Genomic DNA, 20,498 nt, shown 5'->3' on the forward strand with positions numbered 1-20,498 from the left:
TAACAATTAAGCACATGTTAGAACAAGATGAACGTCTATTTATGCATTAGTGAAAATGTTAACTAATCTCCCTCAACCTGTGGATAATTTAGCTACTCATGCTTGTGGAAGAAGACAGAGATGTATGAGATATGGTTCAACCACTGCACTTAATACAAATATAAAGGAACGAAAGATGCAAAAAATAAAAGAGAAGTGAAGAAATCAAGCCTTAGGTGACAATCTTGCTCTCTATAGCTCTTAGTGGTGACTGCTTTATGCCAATTGCAATGATCTGGAGGAACTTCCTCTTCTTTCTCGGTCAATTATTGAGTTCTCACAAGAAAAGCTTGGAGGAACAGTGGCTATGGAGGGTTAGGACGGAGTTTTGATAGAACTTCCCTTCTCTCGATGGATGAAGTTGTTTTCAACTTCTTGGATCGACTATTTGTAGGCGTCAAAAATTGAGGTCATCGTCTCTTCCTAATAATGGTCTGACGCCTCGCATTAAATTTCATGCCCTATTATGCCGCTTACTACGCATCAGATATCCACTGGCTATGCAATGAACCTATCACATCGGTCACCAACTTGCTCTGTTGACTTGGCTTCCACAGCCCATGCATTTGTCGTGTTTTGCTTCATCACGTAGTATTATGCGTTGCAATGAACTGATGCATTTTCAGCTGCAGCTTGTTTCGCTTTCTTTTTCATTCATCCTATGTCCAAAAGTGACATATTTCTTACTTTTTTCAATGATTGTTAGTTTTGTAATCTCATGATCCCAAAGTATAATTATTTGTGTGGATTCTTGGTCAAGCTGACGCATTTTCCTTTGATTTTTCTTAATTGTTCTCAATAAAAAAAAAAAAAAAAGCAGAGAACTTATATTTCTACAAGTTATCAATTAGCTTGGGATGCAACAAAGCCAATTGTTAAAATATGTGTAGTAAACCACTCAAACCAAGCACGACGTGCTTGTTTCAAGCCATATAATGACTAGGAAAATCTTTACTAACAAACCCCTAAGACTGCTGCATATACACTTCTTCTTGCAACTCTCTATGTTAAAATGAATTTTTAACAAGATCTTACCGAAATATAGCAACTAAAGAAAGAACAATCTGAATAGTTGCTTTCTTTACAACAGGGTTAAACATTTCAAAATAATCAACACTTTCTTCTTAGCTACAAGCCTAGTCTTATATTGAGGAACACTCCCATTCAGATTTCTCCTAATACGATATACCCACTTACAACCAATTGCATATTTATTTGGAGGCAAAGGAGTAAGAGACCATGTACCATAGCTTGCTGCCACTCATAAACTTTAGAAGCCTGTGTGAAACTAGTAGGTTCCTCAGAGACATCAACTGAAGAAGACTTCTTAGCAACAAATACTTTCTTTTTAACAATCCCAGATTTTGCCCTATTCTGCATAGGGTGAAGATTAGTCACAATGGAAGAATTTGACACATCTAAAGTCACCTCAGGTTGTGAAATATGTTGAGAAATAGGCTGAGAAATAGGTTCTGAAGAAGCAATAGGAGAAGTAGAGTTAGGTAAAGATGAGGAAGAAGATAGAGAAGGTTGAATTTGAATTTGAATGAAGGGAAAACTGTGAGTAATCAAAAGGATAGAGAGATGTTATGAGAAGAAAAGAAGCAGAACTTAGGTTCAATGAAGTCAAAGGTAAGTATTGAGAGGAAGATTGAGAAAAAGAAGTAGCTGTTCATAAAAAACAGCATGACGAGATACATGGAATTTATCATGAGTAGGATCATAGCACAAGTAACCCTTATAACCAAGTGCTTAGCCAAGAAACACAGAGTAGTATGAGGTTGAAGTTTAATAGAATTATAGATCTAAGTAATGGGTAACAAGCACACCCGAAAGTGTACGAAGAAAGTAATAATCGGGTTTGGAAGAGAAAAGAATCTCGAAAGGAGATTTATGACCAAAGTAACTTTATGAAAATTAAAGGACTATTTCAATTATTTACGGAGAAAATTTAGATTTGAAATTCTAATTTTATTTCACAAAAATAATTTAGATAGATATATTCTTTTAAATTTTTTTCTTTTTATTTAACCTGAACTAAATATTAGTTATAGATAAAATATGACTTTAAAAAAATCATTTATTTAACATGAAGTAGATATTAGTTCGAGATAAAATGTGATTTTAAAAAAAAAAAATCATTCACCTTATTTAACGTGAAATAGATGTTAGTTAGAGATAAAATGAGATTTTTTAAAGAATGTATACATTTTTTATTTTATTTAACATGAAGTAGATATTAGTTAGAGATAAAATGTGATATATATATATAGATTTATTTATTTATTTATTTATTGTGACTTTTTAAAAAATATTTTTCTCTTTATTTAATGTGAAATAGTTATTAGTTCAAGATAAAATGTGATCTATTTTTTTATCTGTGATGCTAAAAAATAGAGATAAAATATGATCTCTTTTTTTTTTTTAATGTGAATTAGAGATAAAATGTGATTTCCTTTTAAAAATAAAAAAAATTTTAATTTGAGTTAGAGATAAATTTTGATTTTCTTTTATTTTTTTCTTTTTACGTGTGATGCTAAAAAAAAACATGGATAAAATGTTATCTCTTTTAACATGTGAAGGCCAAAACTAGGGGAAAATTTTATTTTTCAAAAATATTTTTTCTTTTACATATCATGTTGAAAACGGGGACAAGGTTTATTTAATGATTTAAATATCAAATTAACCTATGGTCATAATCTAGAAGGGGCAAAAGGGAAAATAAAAACTTTCTCTCTCATAGCCCCTTTTAGATAGATTCACACAAATATATACGGAGATTAGTAATTCAAATGTGAAAAGGATCGTCGTTGAAGGGGCGAAATATATTGAAAATTCATATGTAATCTAAATTATTCTCTCTAATAATAAATTGTTCCCTCTGCCTGTGGACATAGCTAACTCATTGTTAATAAACCACGTAAATCTCTGTGTCGATTCTTATTACTTTACATTTTTTGTTCATCTTTGATTGTCAATTTCTTAACTATTTGACACTCAACAAGTCCTACAACTTGCCATAAAAAAATATTGTGTAACACAATACTATCAAATTTTTGTAGTGGTATCAAATCAAAATATTTGGTATGTAAAATACAAATAGTTGAATGTGAGCTACAATTGGACGTTTTGTGCTTGTTGGTGTAAAACTAATGAATTGTTTGAGATTATAAGACTTGAATCGGAACATTCGTGTTTGTACTTAGAATTGACACATGGATCATTTACAACTTGATTCAAACTCTACAAGTAGTAAAAATCAAAATATTATTCAAGTTGATCATTGTGTTTATGTAGCTTTACTACAAAAACAACTAAAAAGAAATGTGGGTTTTGAGCCAACTATAGGTGTGTGTGGCAAGCGAATAGAAGGGAGAAATTGTATTGGTTGAGTGTTATTGTTTACTACAATCCTATTACACGAGTTGTATGGGACTTGACTACGTCTAATGTGCTAGGCAGTCCTACTTTTGATCGAGTTTTCTGATTATTTGGTCTTTCAATAAAAGGTTTCAAATATTCTTGACTTCAAATAGATGGAACTCATCTTTATGGTAAGTATAAAGAAGAATTGTTGATAATTACATCCATTGACTCAAATACTAATATATTTTTCCTTGCTTTTGCTATTATTGAGGAAGAAAGTACTTCTAGTTGGTAGTGGCTTTCATGTGGCTTGTGGGTATGTGTTACCCAACGAGATGGCATATGCTTAATTTCAGATAGGCATGGAAGCATTCTAGTTGTTGTGAACAATGAGAAAACTAGTTTGAGTGAAATCAATACCAAAATCACAAGTATCTCAAATGCATGAAATAATTAAAGTGAACAAACCCTGAGTTTCTTGAATTTTTCTGTAATATAAATTTTAAAAAAAAATGGACACGTCACATGGCAGTGGGTATTATTATAGGTGGATGACAGTCAACACTGCTAAATGTAGTAATCGATTTTTTAAAGGAGCTAGAATGCTACTAACCACATCTTTGGTTGGGTTAACTATGCATGATTCTATATTTTGAGTTGCGTAGAGAAGAATGTAAACCGTTTGATCATGCTCACATATAAACTTAATATGCTTTGAAGATGATTAAAAGATTAAAAAGAAAAAAAAAAAACTTGCTTCACATACTAAAGTAGACTCAAAATTTCAAAGTCGAATCAAGAATAAGTATGGTTTCTCCTTACAAATGTCAACAAAATAAGTGATTGTGAGCTTGAAAAATGGTGGATGTACTTGGAACAAGTGGCAGTGCTTTAAAATTTTGTATTGTCATATAATTGTAGTTTGTAACTACATGCTTATGACATATATTTACCTTATGTTGAGGAATCTTGGCAAATGTCCAAGTGCCAACGATGCTACGAATCTCCTTTTCATCCTATACAACATAAAGACTATTGGCCAAAGGTAACCTTTGAGGTACTTCATCCAAACGAGAATTTACTAAAGGAACATAGATGGCCAAAAAGGTTTGTGAATTCATAATGAGATTGATTGGTGTGAAACTGGTACAAAAATTTACTGTGGATTATGTAAAAGAGAATGACATAACAAGTATACATGTCCAACTCATTCGTTAGGTGCTTCATCTTTAAGTCATGGATAAATTAGGTCTATTTTTATTCTTACATTTTGACATATATGTCGATTTAATTTGTAAATACTTAAGAATATTCATGGGTATGGTGTTCCTTCGAGCAAATCGTGCACTAACCTTGAAATAGTGAGTCCATTAATACTATTTCAAGTACGGGCTCTTGATTATTTTCTTACTATAATCACATGAGTTAAAAACTCCCAATCATTATATTAGATGTCCATTTAGTGCTCGATATTTTTTTCTTTACATATTTATTTTAAAACGTCATAAATTTTAATGTTTTAATTATATTATATGCATGTGTAGATGGAGCGGTATGTTAGCCTCACCTGAACGATTAACAAATATGTTAATCGAATATCGAATATCATTTGATCAACTTATACATAATCAGGTAAGGGCAAATATCTTTCATATAAAAATAAACAGTATTATTCATTTCATATAGAAACAAATATTATTGTTAACTTTTAGGGTTTCAATTATCTATTTACAAAATTTCAGATCAATTGACACCTAATATTATAACATTGATACCTAATTATTGTCATAATGATCACAAAAAAATTGGTTGAATGTGCTCTTATATGCTTTCAAACCGTAGAGTACCAATACCATCAATTAGATTGGGTGTTAAAGACAATTCCACATGTGATAAACAATGTCATCATTATGCAATACAAACATGCAACTACACTAGATTCACTTGAGAGGTAAAGATGATTAAGACTAGAGACAACATCATGCAAATTACATACCACTGTTGCATACACATCGTGATCATTGTTCGTAAGGCAATATAGTATATGGGTCAATTGTGTTAGATGACTTATTTATTTTCATATGACTCAATCACAAGAAGGTATATCACCCTAATGGCGCTTACTACTAAGAACTTTCTAATATAATTTTTTTTCTATTATATACATCTATACTACATTATATTATGTAAATTTTCTCCTTCATGCAGAATAACTTTGTTCAAGATGTGCAACAATACTCAATGTAACACAACTTACCTAATTTAGATTCTATGTGTGACAATGTGTGGTAAATGTAATGGATATCTTTCAACTAACTAAAAGACTTAATGTTGTTGACATGAAAAGAAGACGTACTCATTGTAAACACCAACGGCAACAAGTCGAAGATATTTCAAAGTCACATTTTGACCAAGAACCACTTATTAGTTAATGATCTTATTCCAACTTTTTCTAAGCACTCAATAATAATTTAAACAGAAATATCATCAAGTTATAGTCATCAACAAGAGTATTATGCACATGAAAAATTCCCATCCATTGTAACTGAATAAGATATTGATAATACAATTCACCATCTACAATACTTTAAAGTATATGTACATCATCATGGACAATGTTAGAGAAGACGACCATTGTGTGGCACATGAATTTTGCTAATAGATTTTATGTTCGTCTACCTTTATTTTAACACTATTCAGTTAAACATTTTTCATATTATATGTCCATAATTTTATTATTACGAAAAATGTTACATGTTTTATTGTTATAAAAGCAACATAAACAAGAAAAAGCAATCTAAGAAATACGATAAAAAAAAACATATATATAATAGGATAGAGAGAGATCAGTCAAAGTAATGTACATTGTACACAAATTCTAACACGAGCCATAAAGACGTAGAAGTCATCTATACGTTAATGTGGAGGATTGAACTCATATACCATGTACATGAGTTCTTTCTACTTATGTCATCACTATGTAAAATTACTACTTTAACCCAAATGCATCCTTCTTTCTTCTTTGTTTCATAGTTTTTTTCTGTTTATTCTTCTTCCCTTTTTTGGTATTTCCTTTTCCATAGGTTTCTTCGTTTCTTCTTCTGACTTTTCTCTTTCTTTTTTTTCCTTTCCTTTTTCCGAGCACAGAGCATAAAGTATCCAGTAAACTTCTAAATCGAGCATAAAACATCGATTAGCAAACATTGAGCATAAAACGTATAGCACATCAAACCTCAAGTGGACTTCTATCTATAAATCACAGAATGTGAATAGTTCTCAAGATCAAATTGGTAAACTCATAACGTGCTAAAGCAAGCGAGCAGAATGCCATTTTTCCTTTTTCATTTGGGCAGAGGTCATCCACACATACCACCCCTATTAAAATTAGTTTTTTCCCATATATTTATCGTTGGTTTTTAAGAGTACATTATTGTTAAACTTCGTTCTGAATTGTTCAAATAGTTGATCCTAAAAAGATGAAAGCACATTTTTAACCCACATTACATTTTACTTCATTACAAATACTTGAATTTACCATATTTGCAACAGTTTTTTTTCCATGTTCTGAGGTCCAAATTTCCAAGCAGTTCAATATAAAAATTCTATTAAAGATAAATCCGTGTTGAAGTAAATTCGTCAGTAATAAAGTCAAACGTGAATCCCTCTAAAAATGTAGCTTCGATTCAAAAGACCCATTTTAAGTCGAATTTCCACAAATTTGATATTTTCTGCAGCGAATACAATAAGATCAAGAAGCTTGTGTATTCAACAAAAACTAAAGCAAGGGAAGAATAAAACAAGCACTCCATATGAAATTGTTTATCACACGATAGAAGGAAACTATAGCCCAGAAATTCCATTAAAAGAAGTTTGATATAGCAAAAAGGAATTGAATTCAAAAATAAAAATTGAAGAAAAGCAAAGCACAAGAGCAAGGGCATTGAAAGAAATATTATACCTATAAAAGAGGCCATCCACAATTGAATACAAGAAAGATGTAAACCCAGTAGAGAGAATCTGTATCGATGAAAATATAAGACTTTCCCTAAAAGAACATTGTAAAAGCAAAAGTTACCCTCAACCAAACGAACAAAAGGCAAAAGGGAATAATTTCTGCACAACCCGCGCCAAGGCCTAATCGTATACGTTACACCTATAGGATGAATCATCATTAGATAGAAAATGGTTCGTCCCTCAAACTGTTTTGCAATCTAACAGTGCAATACAATATCAATCTGGCTCGTGGATCCTGCGACTAAATCGCGCACCTCCCTATGATGTGTTCTAACCTAAAATCAGCCAACTAAATAGTAAATACTTACTCCACATTCAATCTATAGGAATTTCCCATCATCAGCAGTCAAACTACCACCGTGCCATGAGCGTCTTTTTTCTAGAAAATCACTTCCATCTGTGGGGGGAAAAATTCTGCAGAACTGGAAAAACTAATTAGCAAAAAATATCCGTATTGGCTCACATGCACAGATTTGGGGGACTGCAAATCATATGCCCACTTCAACCTCATCAAAGTCCATGAGCTTTTGCTTCTGCACAGAAACTAGACACATTTACGAGTCCACCATCTCATCTTGAATCTCATTCGGAGCAATAAGCCCTGGAATAGAAAGCATCCGTTGCCGATCTCTTTCCCTCTGAGCAGCTGCCTCTTCAGCATAAAGATCTTTGTTGTCCTGCAAACAGAATCGAATACCTAATTAAGCATCATATTCGCTTCTTACTTTCCACAAGCTGGATCTGATACCACCTTTTGATAGAACTCCCTATTGGAAAAGATTTAACGGATAGGGCTTAAGGAGATCACAGAGACCCTTGTATCTCCCCACCTATTGACTACTTTAGAACCAAAAGCATGATATGTGACTCTCAAGTGTTCCTATGAACTTCCTTTAATTCCTGCCCAAGTCACTAAACAGAATCAATGCTTCCTCCCCACATATGTTAGCTCTGATGAGTTCGATTCCTATTATATATACATATATGGTTCTTCCTCCCTCATAATAAGCCAAGTTGATAGGGACTGTACAACACTTGGGTTGGCAGTTGGCACACTCATGGTTTTTTGATAACTAAGAACACTCATCATAAATGATAACAATTCATTTACAGCAACAATGAAGGACATGGTACAGCGTTAAAAGGCTAACCTGTGCTGAAAATTCTTTGGATTGCACCAGAAAGTCTCGAATGTGATTCTTAAACACGGAGAGGTCATTTCTCGAGTCAAACAGTCCATTCACAAATTGAGTGACCTGAAAACAACCATTAAAATTGATTTGAATAGAATGTGCAGAAAACTTAAAACAATGAAGACAAGAGAAGGGACCAAAAATGAATGGGCAAAAGCTCATACTTCTGCTGCAGTCATGTTGGGGAATGAAGAACTCAGCAGCTTGATGGTGTACTCCCGAACAAAGGCCACGTTATTTGGATATGGATAAGTTACAGTTGCAGCATCCCATAAAGGTTCTGTTAATACACCAGACTCCGCCTGACATAAAAAAAATGTTAACCCCATATTTTTCCCACAAAAGACAACCATGAACATATACTTCATAAAAAAAAAAAAAAAAATTGATAAGAATATTTTATACAAAATTAATGAATAAATAAAGGAATAAAACAACAACCGTGTAATGTAACCTAATAAATGGACAACGTAGATATTTTAGTTAAAAGATACCATTAACCGAATGATTTCATCATATAAGCTGGGGCATAAACGAACAACATTACCAAGCAAAACAAGTGTTGGAGGACCAAGACATGCAACTTAAATCCCGGCTTATGAAATGTGTCCGTCAAGACTGCAAATATTTCTTGCTCTATGGTCAAGAAATATGTTCGATAAAATTGATTGCAAAACTCGGAAGCCTGCAATACCAAGAGGGAAAAGAAAAAAAGAAAGGAGAACATCAGACAATATTTATCAGGATATGTAAAAATGGAATCCATCAAAACACCCCACCTGAAAATTTTTTAGCATCTCTAACAGTAGATTGAGCCCAGTTTCAGCAATATTCCTCTCTGTATGCCGAAATGCCCATATAATTGAATCCATAACAAGCTTTAATTGCTGATGAGAAGACCCCACGTCCCAAAATAATAGTGAATTGCATCCAACGAAAGAGGAGTAAGAAAATGTAATAACTGAAAATGTAAACAAAATCAATAAAAGGGAAAATGTTTGTCTAAAACCTGACTTGACAGCCGAATCAGGGCAGGAAAACAATATGTAGCAATGGCACGTAGTAGTGAAAAGAACTTGAGGCGATGCTCTGGATAATCTTCAAAATTTTTAGTAATCATCTGCGAAGGCACACAATCAGAGGACGCTTCTCAAAAACAAATAATGGATCACGTAAAAAATATAACACACAAAGCCAAATTTTAAGCATAGAGGAGAAAATAAAAAGGAGAAGCCCATTGGACTGAACCACTGAAGCAAAAGTAAAGAAGTCAGTAGGCCTTGCAAACATGCAACGATCTCTTTATACAAATCCTCACCTCCAACGTGCATTGGAAGACTGCTTCAAATATACGAGGCACATCCTCAATCATTGTATTCTTATACCTTTAGGAAAAAAGTTGCAAAAACAAATTATGAAAATTGCAAATTGGTATAACTATAATTTAATAAAGCAACACTAAAATCAAAAGTATACTCTAATTCAATTAGTAAATAATATCAATAAATAATGAAGCAAAAAGCATTTATTCCTCGCATAGATTTGATGTTAAATATAGTGGAAAATACATTGACTATTGCAGAAGATCAACATACTTATTTATAATTGTAGCAAAAAGAGACAAGACTTCTGATTCACGAGCATCTGGGAGATTCCTAGCGTAATCAAGAAGAACGGGTTCCATCATTGGGGGCACAAACTGCTTGCCAATTTGAGGTTGATCTTCAGCCTTGTCCAAAAATGTTTCGATAAGCTTTAGAGTTTCCCTCTTCACTGATCTGTTTCATCAGTTGTTTCTCTTTCATCACAAGATTTAAGTATTAAAGTACCAAAGCAGAATATTTAACAAGAAGCGCCATCATAAAATTTTACCGTAGAAGTTTAACATAGGACGTTTTAGATGCATAGGGCCCTCCTTCAGCAATGCTACTTGATATAAGCTCACTATACATTCTGTAGGCACATTCCATAACCACAGAAACCACTTATGATAAGGAAGACAGATATGTGCATTTAAGTATCTTGCAATTTCAAGAGGACACTATGGGATGTGTAGAAAATATCAATACCTGTACACATTGAGCATATCCAAAAAGATCAAAGATATCTGAGGTAAGAAATACGTTCCAAGAGAACTGGCAACGCTTGTATTTGTCTGCATGTAAGAATATCAATAAACCAATTTATTGAGCACCAAGTAGTATAACAAGAATTGCATCAAGAGCCACAGCTTCTACTCACTCAATTAACTTTGATAAGTTTAGATAGGAAATGTATATAATTAGGTAAGGAATGAAGGATTTAAGAAGAAATACAAACATCAAACGTATGGATGTATGTCCACAGTACTATACAGTTTAGGAGGGGGAATGGCCGACAGCCAATCTTTAGAAAAACAAATAGATTTGAAAAGGCACTATAGACACTTAGTGCATTAAAGATCTAAATTCTTGTTACGGCTCAAATGAAATTCAAAAGTTCAATCATACCTGTAGTATATTGAGCACTGTTCTTATTATATCTTGATCTTTTAGGAAATCCACACTTTGGCGTGCCTGACCAATAATTTCAGCCCATTTCTGTATGGCGAGTAGCCACATAAAGCATGCAAACAAATTATCACCAATAATGGTCAAGACAAATTCACTACAAAAAGAATCTGGTTTGTTGAAAGAAAAAACAAAAACAACAAAGAAAAAAGAAACCTGGTTTGGGAGCTCCATCAACCTCTGAAGGTATTCGTCTCTCTTCTGTGGATCAGGTTCGGCTTGAATCATATTACCAACCTGGATAAGCAGTGAGTGATCACATTATAAAATGTCTAGTTCAACCAGATCTTAAACAGGGATATTCTATAGACACATACAGATTCATAAAAGGTATGAATTTGATGAGGCTCAAGATCAGCTACTGTTGTCGGAAGACTGGTAAGAAGTTCAGAGACGAATGGCTCACTTTCTCCAACCTGAAAATTAGAAGAAAAACATATAACAATAAACAAATAAAAAGGCATAAATCAAATAATCTTTTCTTTTTAAACACGTGAGTTGGTGGCACAAAATGAGAGTGAAATACCTGTACAATAACAAACTTTCGCTTGCACTTTTGAACAATTTTCAAGAATGTGTCACAAGCCATATCCTGAAATATATGTAAAATTAGAATTAGAGAAGAAGCTTATTAAATTAATTTAGTAATAAATACTTAAAAAACAGATCATAAAAGTAATGTGCTAAGAAAACAGCCTCAAAAGATCTCCATGTGCATGTTTGCAATTATTACTTTCACTAGTTGTAATACTTGTTCACGACCATAATTATGTCCTCAAATACTATAAGAAAAGCAACAATAACCTGCACTCCTGGATGTGTTTCGTGCATGAACTCGAACAACTTGTTCACAACAGTTTTCAAGAACTTCCAGTGAGCCCTTAAAAATCTTGGATACTGACCAACTACATACCTGCCAGGGGAACATTTTATGTGAATAGGTAGTCTCTAAAGACATTTGAAGTTTGGAAATGGACAGATTAATCCTTAGCCTTTGCAGTACCTTTTTTTTTAGCATACTCATCATAATATCACAATATTCCCATAAAATCAAAACTATTGCCAAAAAGTCGAGTGTGAAACATACAATTAAAAATAAAAATAAAATAAAATTATGTGCATTCCCGTTTGAAACATGTGAGCCAAGTACAGCCCAGAAAAGGAGTAGCTCCATCGAGTTACGGGATAATCCTTACATGATGTTACTTGCAATAACAGCTTTATTATCCTTTCCTTTGGTGATTTCACATAAATTCAGTAAATCACGTATGACCATCACCAAGAATCTGTTTTCCTGAAAAAGTCCAAAAATGAAAAGAGTCAGAATACCAGAAATTCAGAGTCGACATTAAAAGAACCTAAGACCAAATTCACCAAAGTAATGCAGAAAAAAGACCTGATCTTCCATCATGGAACCAGAGATAGACCCAATTGCCCAGCATAGTGTGTTTAAGTTGTTCCATGACCAATCTTCACCACTTAGTTGTCTACTTAATTTCTTTAGCATCTGTCTCAAAACAATATATTTTAATATACTTTAATTAATGTAGACAGAGAGAGGAAGAGTCTAGTCATTAGAATGCAGTATCTTACAAGTTACAAGTTATAACTTAAAGTTAAAAAGCAGTAACAAAACTCTGCAAAAAGGAGCTCCCATAACATTTTAATATAAATCAACACAACGTTGGAAGAAAGGAAACAACATAAAGCCAGACTCAAAATTCAAAAAATAAAAAATAAATTGCATCCATTTTCATATAAGGGGAAAATCAGGCATGGACTAGGAATGTTTCTATGTCAACAGGTAAAGGCTTGTATACAAGAAAATAAACTGTGCATTTAGCAAAAAAGTAATATCGTTACCTGCTTTTCGGTGTCATCATGATCAAGGTGCGACAAATATATTAATGTCTCTCGCATGCTCTGCAACATTAACCCAATTAACCAAAGACATGGAAAAGAAATGCATATACTGCTTGTCTTAAAACAGCACAACCAATCTATAAAATGCATAACACCACATAAAAATGAAAATCGTATATTGAAAAACATTACTACTACAAATCATAAGCTCAAGGAGACAAATATTTCATTAGCCAGAGTAGCAATGGAATTTTATTAAGATCTACTACTACAAATCTATAACTCGACAGCCTTAGGGAAAGTGAACATTCATAAGGGAACCATCAACAGAGAACCACATTCTAGTACCAAATCCTGAAGTACAATGTTAAACAAAAGCTGCCAAATTGAAGAACAGCAACCCAGAAGAACAGGGCAATGAGCAACTCACTAAGAAGCCAAAAATGAGTTCAAAACCTTCATCAAGAAAGGGTTATCCACAGTTGTAAGTGATTAAGGTTCATTCTTGCCCATACCTCAGTGGATCACTGACTAAAACTTCACTCAGCCCCGCCCCACCATCTCTCTCTCTCCCCCCCCTCCACCACCACAAAATGAAAAATAGCAAATAACTAGTTCAGATTGACAACCTTATACTGAACAAGGACGTCATTGTCCTTCATGGTTTCTCGAACAATGTTACCGTTCTCATCCTCAACAATGAGAACCTCTTCAGGTTTAGCCATGCGGCATATCATAAGCATCCTCAACTTTGACATAGGACCAGCGTAAAGCTGCCTCCTCTGCATGAGTTGTGAACCAAGGCCATCAACCACACCAGAAAGCAAAGGCACCTGATCATCATATTGGATGGAGGGAGTCAGAGAACCCAAATGTAAGAAACACTGAGACATATTTCTGCAAATATACCATCGACGAAATCATTGTTGAACTTGAAATTCACAAAGCTGGAAACGGTACAAAAATGTTCCCATATAACATGAATGCACAAATTTTTCAAAAAAGAAAAGGACAGACATGAAAATCATTTCTATTGGAAAGAAATAAAACTATATGTAAAAACTATAAAGACATCAAGTACAAAAATGCAATACGTATATCTGCATGGTTTGATAATAAAATTTATCATTCCAGGTATATTCAATATTTTTCCAGCCAGACTTATTTTATATCCAAAAATCCACCTTCTTAAATCCTAACTGAGGTAGATTACCAATTGAACGAAGAAACTTATATGGCACAAATCTCAAGGACACAAATATACCCTCAACCAGAGTAGCAACTGTCAACCATTAGACAAACAGCATGACAACCATACCTGTAATCCCATCATGTTGGCAGACACAGCAGGATTGTCCATGTTATGGTGTGCCTCAAACAGTTCTAGGACCAAGGAGTTCCAATAGTCCAAGCATACCTGTTTATTCACACAACAAGAGCAGGGTATCCACAAGTGAGGAAATTAGTATATTATGTTTGCATAACCAGCATACATGATTATTTTCATGAATGCGGGGTTATTAAGATTAAAAATATATATATATATATATATATATATATATATATTAATAATAAACAACTCACCTTAAAAACCTCATTGTCGTCAACATACGATATGTTAATAAGATATTCAAGACCCATTAGCAATGCAGCTATACTCTCCTGAGTGGATTCCAGAACTCGAATATGCGACTACACAAATAAAAAGAAATATGATCATAATAAAATGGTGAAAAGCATAAGTTCCCACAAACTTTAATATAATAAGTACAAATGACAAAAAAAGGAGTTGAACTCCTATCCTAATAATATAAGATTATCAATCAGGAATGCAACATTAGTTAATAACACTCTGATGTACAGATCCCATACCACCCTAACAGTACAATACTTTTTTTTCAAGGCAGGATAAATCTGTGCTTTGTGACACACTTCAAATTAAGTTTTCCTATAGTAAACTTTTAGTGATTTAAAATTTCCTCCTTCATTTTCCAGGAACTAGTCATTTTTATATTTATCTATTTCAGTAGCCCTACTTGGTTGATATGTCCTTGTTTTTGTACAGTCCATCCTCTTTGTTCTTTCATCCAACTTACCAATTTCTAAATATGAAAAGACAATATACAAATTGGCAAGAACATCCTGTGTTAATCACAACCAAGTTCTTGCGTTCACTTTCTCAAATCATTTCATCAAGAGAAAGGGAATTTACCTTGTAAAATGAAGTGAAAAATAGTGCCAAGTTCTGAATAAAAGCCTGGTCAAATAACATAGAAGCCAAATTTAGTTGCCTTCGTCAAAAAAAAAAAGTATTAATCAATCTATTCAAGAAACTACTAATGACACCTGTTCCTCGCTTGATCCATGAGCATAGGCCTCTGGGATGTTTGTACTAGGTGGGAGAATAGTCTGATTTAAAGAAGCATCAGCCAGACGTTGAAAAATAAAAGAAATAAAAAGACAAAAGGACGAATTACTAAAAAAAAAATTATCAATGAACCAATCTTTCATTGAGAAGACCAAAGAGACACAACTACAGTTGCTCATTACATAGAAGATCCAAGAGACAAATCTTAACAAACCTGTAATCGCCCCATGAATACAGTATACATCTCAATGTACTGCCTATTGTAGTAGTCCCCAAAATTAAGAGCTGCCACCTAAAAGTTGCCCATGCGCACCCATGCACACAGAAAGAACAAAGGATGAGAATTCTCAAGAGTTTAAGATAGCACATTTCTTTTAGTATATTGAACAATGTACCTCCGTTAGACATTGGAGAGTCAGATTACGATATGATGGGACCGGGAAAAACTTCAGTAATGTTTCAAGCTGCAACAACAAAAAATGCAAGGTGGATAATTGTTTAAAGTGGATCTCCATCCAAAACTCGTCACGTGATTGGGTCAATACTTACCAATGGGGATTCAAATATATATCCCAATGGAATCCATGAAAGGAAAGCATGTAATGTTGATAGCGTTGCTCGGATGAGCTCAGTCCTTTGAGATACTGATAGCACAAATAAGCATAACTCATGGATGAGTTGAAACTCGCTGTTGGTATACAGAAAAGAGATTAAATTAAAACTTATGTTAACATCGTAAAATCACAATTTAAGTGCATTTCAAAATTTCATAAACAGTCATAATAACTTAAGCCAAGAATTGAAGCCCACACCATTGGAACAAAGCTCATGATTAAACAACAAAATACTTTTGGCATACCCACTTAACAAGTTTCATTCATTAAGTAATAATAATAATAAAATGTACAATACATGAAGATACATAACAAATTTTACAAACTAAAGTGAACAGCAAAGCAACACTTGACAAGCGGTTCAACATATTAAGAAAATACAAACAGTTTACCTGTTCAAAGATTGTTTAAGCTCCTTGATTTTTTGTTGCGTCATCTCTCCTCTAGAGAAATCAAAGACCTCTTCACTCAAGAGCTGAAAAATTATAAAAGTAAAAGGAAAAAGACTGTCATCCATGTAAAATGCAACAACATATAGTTAAATAAACAAAAGTTCAGAGATCTACTTTTAAAATTGCCATGCAATTCTCACAAATTGTTTCGCTAGTTCTAGCTGCTGAAACAAGATCTGGAATGAAGCTTCTCCATTTAGCTGGCCATTCATGCTTTAATATCTGATGTCAAATAAAAATATCGTTGCATGGGGAAAGCTCAGGTAAGAATTAGGTATATTGAATCCAAATATAATCTCAAAAAGTGCACCAAAAACAGTGTTCAAACTCATCATTCATCAACCCCTACACACAAGGGCCATGTCACAGAAGCATGCCACAAATTTCCTTTTTTAAAATGAAACAAACTTGCCATCATCAAGGAAGTATAAAGGAGGAGAGAACACTAAAATCCAAAGATACACAGAAAAACTACTTTAATTGCCATAAATACAAAAGGAACAATAGCTTCAAAAAAATATATAAATAAATAAAGCAGGCATCAACAGGACTTCACTAATTTGATGATCACCCAATGATCGTCCTGTCCCACTATCTACTTTTATCCTCAAAAGTTTTTCTCTGGTTTCTTTGAGCAGGATTTCATATGGTAACTAATAGAGATGGTTGTACAAGGCACAAGAGCAGAAAATTCTAAGCCTTTCTTTGAAGAAGCATCCATAAGAAGGTAGGTCCACATCCACACAATCATGATTATAGTCGTGGAATTGGTAAGGTATACCAAAAGTATTAGAGTTTAGCAATCTACTACAGGTATGAGATAAAATGAAGAAAAATACCCTATAGGTACATAATAAAAAATGAAGAAAAGGTATTCACTGCCTTGTAGGAAACAGCTGTAAATAATATACCTAGGGAAGAGAAGAAGAGCAATGGATGTGGATTAATGGAATCAAGCCAACAGTTTGACAGCCATTAAGACCACCAGAGAGAAATAATTTAAAAAAATAAATAAATGAAACACCCTAAATTATTCCTCTACAGAAAACTTGATTCGGGAACAGTGAGGGGGAAAGACTTCAAGCATGCAAAAAGAGAAAATATTTTACACATATAAAGGAATGCATCCAAAGATCCTTAAAGAGAGAAAAAGAAACCTTTAAAGCTTTCTAAGATAAAACTAGGAAATACCTGAACCAAGATGATGTTAAGCTTGTTGACATACAGTCTTTCCATTCGAAAGGAAGCTTCATTGCTTGAAAGCTATACAGGATCAATTGAATTGTAGAACAAAACAATATTCCTCAGCATGAATTGACAAGAAATATAAAATATTCAATAACAAACAACCAAAAAGAGAGAGGACTACATAGTTCACACCTGTACAATCACATCAGATATGTAATTCTTCATTCCATCTCTTTGCTCAACCGGTAATGCATTCCATCTATATTTGATTACACCTTCTAGAACCTGCGACATGGGAACTGAGCTTATTATTTCATATCATCAATGAAATTATTTCTTATCCACAAAAATATAATTGAGCAAATTATAAAAGAATGTAAACATCCTAGTTTTCTGTTGAGAATAGTTGAATTAACAATCCCATCTTTGGCAAATGATGAATACTTTAAAGGAAAAAAAAATTAACAGTCCCATCTTTGAAGGGAGGTGGGAAAGATAAGAGACCATTAATAGGTGACAGATTAAAAGGTGCAAGAGAAGGGGTTAAGAAAAGGTGCAAGAGGAGGGGTTAAGACATCAGAGAAATTAACTGATAATTATAGCAAAACACCAAAGCAATAAACTTGAACCCGTGCAATTACTTTTCAGATAATGAATCGCCACAAAGGTGTTTCCAAACTCTTTACATTAGAAACTGAATTTTATTCCACAAAGAGAGATACAAAAAGAAGCAAGAAGAAGCCATCCCCTCAAAACCAACAGACCAAGGATAAGCACTCCAATTGCCATAAGCAGACTTTGTTATTCTATTCGAAAATCAATGTCTGGCATGAGAACAGCAACTTTGTAAACTTCGTAATTTTCTATATTACTTCGTCAGACTAAATATTTATACGAGCAACATACCTGCAAGGCAAAGAACTTCGTGTTTAAGTTCTTTGTATTTTGCAAAATGTGCACAACCTGCAGCCACATGTCTGCATTATTTTGTAGGTCCCTTAAAATTTGATCTGCAGCACTTCTCTGAACCGACATAACGTTAACGAGAAAAATTAGAAGGTAGATATTTTAAACAAAAAAGGTAAACTATCAGTAAGTACATTAAATGACATGACACAGTTCAGTGATATTGCCAAACAGTGTAAGTTGCACACTCTGAATAGATAGTCTTTACCAGGCGGGCTCCCATTAAGAGAGTGCATTGCATGGTTAATAAGTAAACGCAGATAATCATCAACTAACCAGAACGCATGCATTTTCCAACTCCAAAGTACAATGCAACAATTAAGGCAAAAACCAGGACCATGACATGTAATCTGGTTATGAAACGTACAACACAAAACGGAAATTTCAACGGCCAGGCATAAGCAACAAACGAGCATTTTCGCAGCTTGAGCCCGAAGGGGAAAGGAGTAAGGCAAAGGATGTGTCACTCTTATAAACTCTCAGTCATCTAGTACATACAACGACTAAAACCCTAAATTGCTACCCTAAAACCACAGACACTAAAACCCTAAATTCCCGAAACTTCTTCACCAATATTCCAATAGAAATTTCAAAATAATGCCCTCAAACACCACCACATTCAAATAACACGAACGAACGAACGAACAAACAAACAAACAAAAAAAACCCAACTCCCCATTCTATGGTGCAGTCGAACTAGGCTAGAAATAAAATGCCCTACCTTCAGCAAGTGAAGGAGAGAGAGAGAGAGGGGGGGAAATAAAGAAACAAGGGTAACTCACCTCTTCCTTAGATCCAGTACCATAGAAGGCCGCAACAGTTGCATCAAGCAAAGGAACATCAATCGGTTGGCTCAAATCCCTGAGCTTCTCTGCTGCCATGGTTAAAGATCAAGCTCGGAAGCTCGAAACAGAGAGGAAGTCGGACCAAAGGGCTCCGAGCGGGTACTGTACGGAGTTGGGAAACCCTAGAGAGAGAGAGAATGGGAGTGAAAGAAAGCTATGGAGAAAGGAAAGGGAGGGGAAAATAAGGGAATAGAGAGAGGAGAGAGAAAGGAGGAAGAAGAGGATTATACGTAGAGAAGACTGAGGAGATATATGAAATGAAATCTTTCTTTAGAGGGAGAGGGAAAACGAAGGACTGCTTAAAAACGAAGCAGAGTGTGTGAAAGGGTTTATCGATTCATACACCTCACTTCCAAACTCTCGTTTTTTTTTTTTTTTTCTCCCTTTTTTTCTTTCTTTTTTCTTTTTTCTTTCTTCTTTCTTCTTTTTTTTTTTTTTAGGAATTATATTTTTTTTATGTCATCATTTGTGAGGTGTGTTTGGAATGCTTCTTCGGGTATTTAATTTAAAAAATAAGTCATTTTAAAAAAATTGAAGTATTTAACAACTACTCAAAATAGTATTTTAAACGATTTTGTCATAAGTGTTATAAAAATTTTAAAAAAACTTTTTCTCGAGTCATTCCAAACAAACCTTTAATTTACATATTTTCAATGAAACCTTAAATTTAGTTCATATTGCTAACGAATCATTTTTTGTCAAGGGCTTTTTATTATCTATTAAGGACTTGTTTTGATTGGCTCGATAAGGAAGTGTTTTTAAAAAAAAAAACTCATTTTTATTTTAAAACTTTTGATCAAAAATGTTTAAAATACACTTCAAAAATTATTTTGAGTAGTTGTCAGCCACTCTAATTATTTTTTAAACTAAACACTTTTAAATTTATTTCAAATTTACCATAATGTTTTTACATTAAATTTTAGAAATAAATTTGCTTATTATATGTATTTTTCATGAAACTTATGATCAATACTTAACTGCTTCAACAAAAACACAATGACATCGAGAAATAAATATAAATTTAAGGATTATTGAAAATGT

General features: G+C 33.5%; 1 protein-coding gene across 1 annotated transcript; it reads right to left on the reverse strand.

Annotated features, from left to right (window-relative positions):
* Positions 1-7,341: 7,341 nt before the first annotated feature.
* XPO1A (exportin 1A) lies at positions 7,342-19,817 on the reverse strand. Its single transcript, XM_039048606.2, has 32 exons — positions 19,395-19,817; positions 18,553-18,669; positions 17,839-17,931; positions 17,650-17,721; positions 16,573-16,680; positions 16,399-16,481; positions 15,942-16,080; positions 15,788-15,856; positions 15,607-15,684; positions 15,371-15,433; positions 15,237-15,281; positions 14,609-14,716; positions 14,343-14,441; positions 13,654-13,857; positions 13,025-13,084; positions 12,558-12,668; positions 12,358-12,455; positions 11,966-12,074; positions 11,688-11,753; positions 11,479-11,577; positions 11,318-11,398; positions 11,102-11,191; positions 10,682-10,767; positions 10,485-10,565; positions 10,208-10,390; positions 9,931-9,997; positions 9,622-9,732; positions 9,392-9,499; positions 9,160-9,297; positions 8,777-8,914; positions 8,571-8,675; positions 7,342-8,096 (listed from the first exon to the last, which is right to left on the reverse strand). Exons 1-32 carry the CDS (start codon positions 19,491-19,493, stop codon positions 7,974-7,976), a joined length of 3,231 nt encoding a protein of 1,076 aa, XP_038904534.1. The 5' UTR covers positions 19,494-19,817; the 3' UTR covers positions 7,342-7,973.
* Between the last annotated feature and the right edge of the window lie 681 nt (positions 19,818-20,498).

The sequence above is a fragment of the Benincasa hispida genome, chromosome 11, assembly GCF_027475165.1.
Source record: "Benincasa hispida cultivar pf3 chromosome 11, pf3_genome.v1.1, whole genome shotgun sequence".
In the NCBI taxonomy this organism is placed as follows: domain Eukaryota; kingdom Viridiplantae; phylum Streptophyta; class Magnoliopsida; order Cucurbitales; family Cucurbitaceae; genus Benincasa; species Benincasa hispida.

What these genes read in the sequence shown, in the direction of transcription:
- XPO1A (XM_039048606.2), bottom strand. Translation starts at nt 19,493, where the DNA reads ATGGCAGCAGAGAAGCTCAGGGATTTGAGCCAACCGATTGATGTTCCT. An exon ending in AGATGCTAAAAAATTTTCAG is followed by an intron (nt 9,298 to 9,391) that starts GTGGGGTGTTTT and finishes TTGGTATTGCAG; the next exon opens with GCTTCCGAGTTTTGCAATCA. An exon ending in CCAACATGACTGCAGCAGAA is followed by an intron (nt 8,676 to 8,776) that starts GTATGAGCTTTT and finishes GGTTGTTTTCAG; the next exon opens with GTCACTCAATTTGTGAATGG.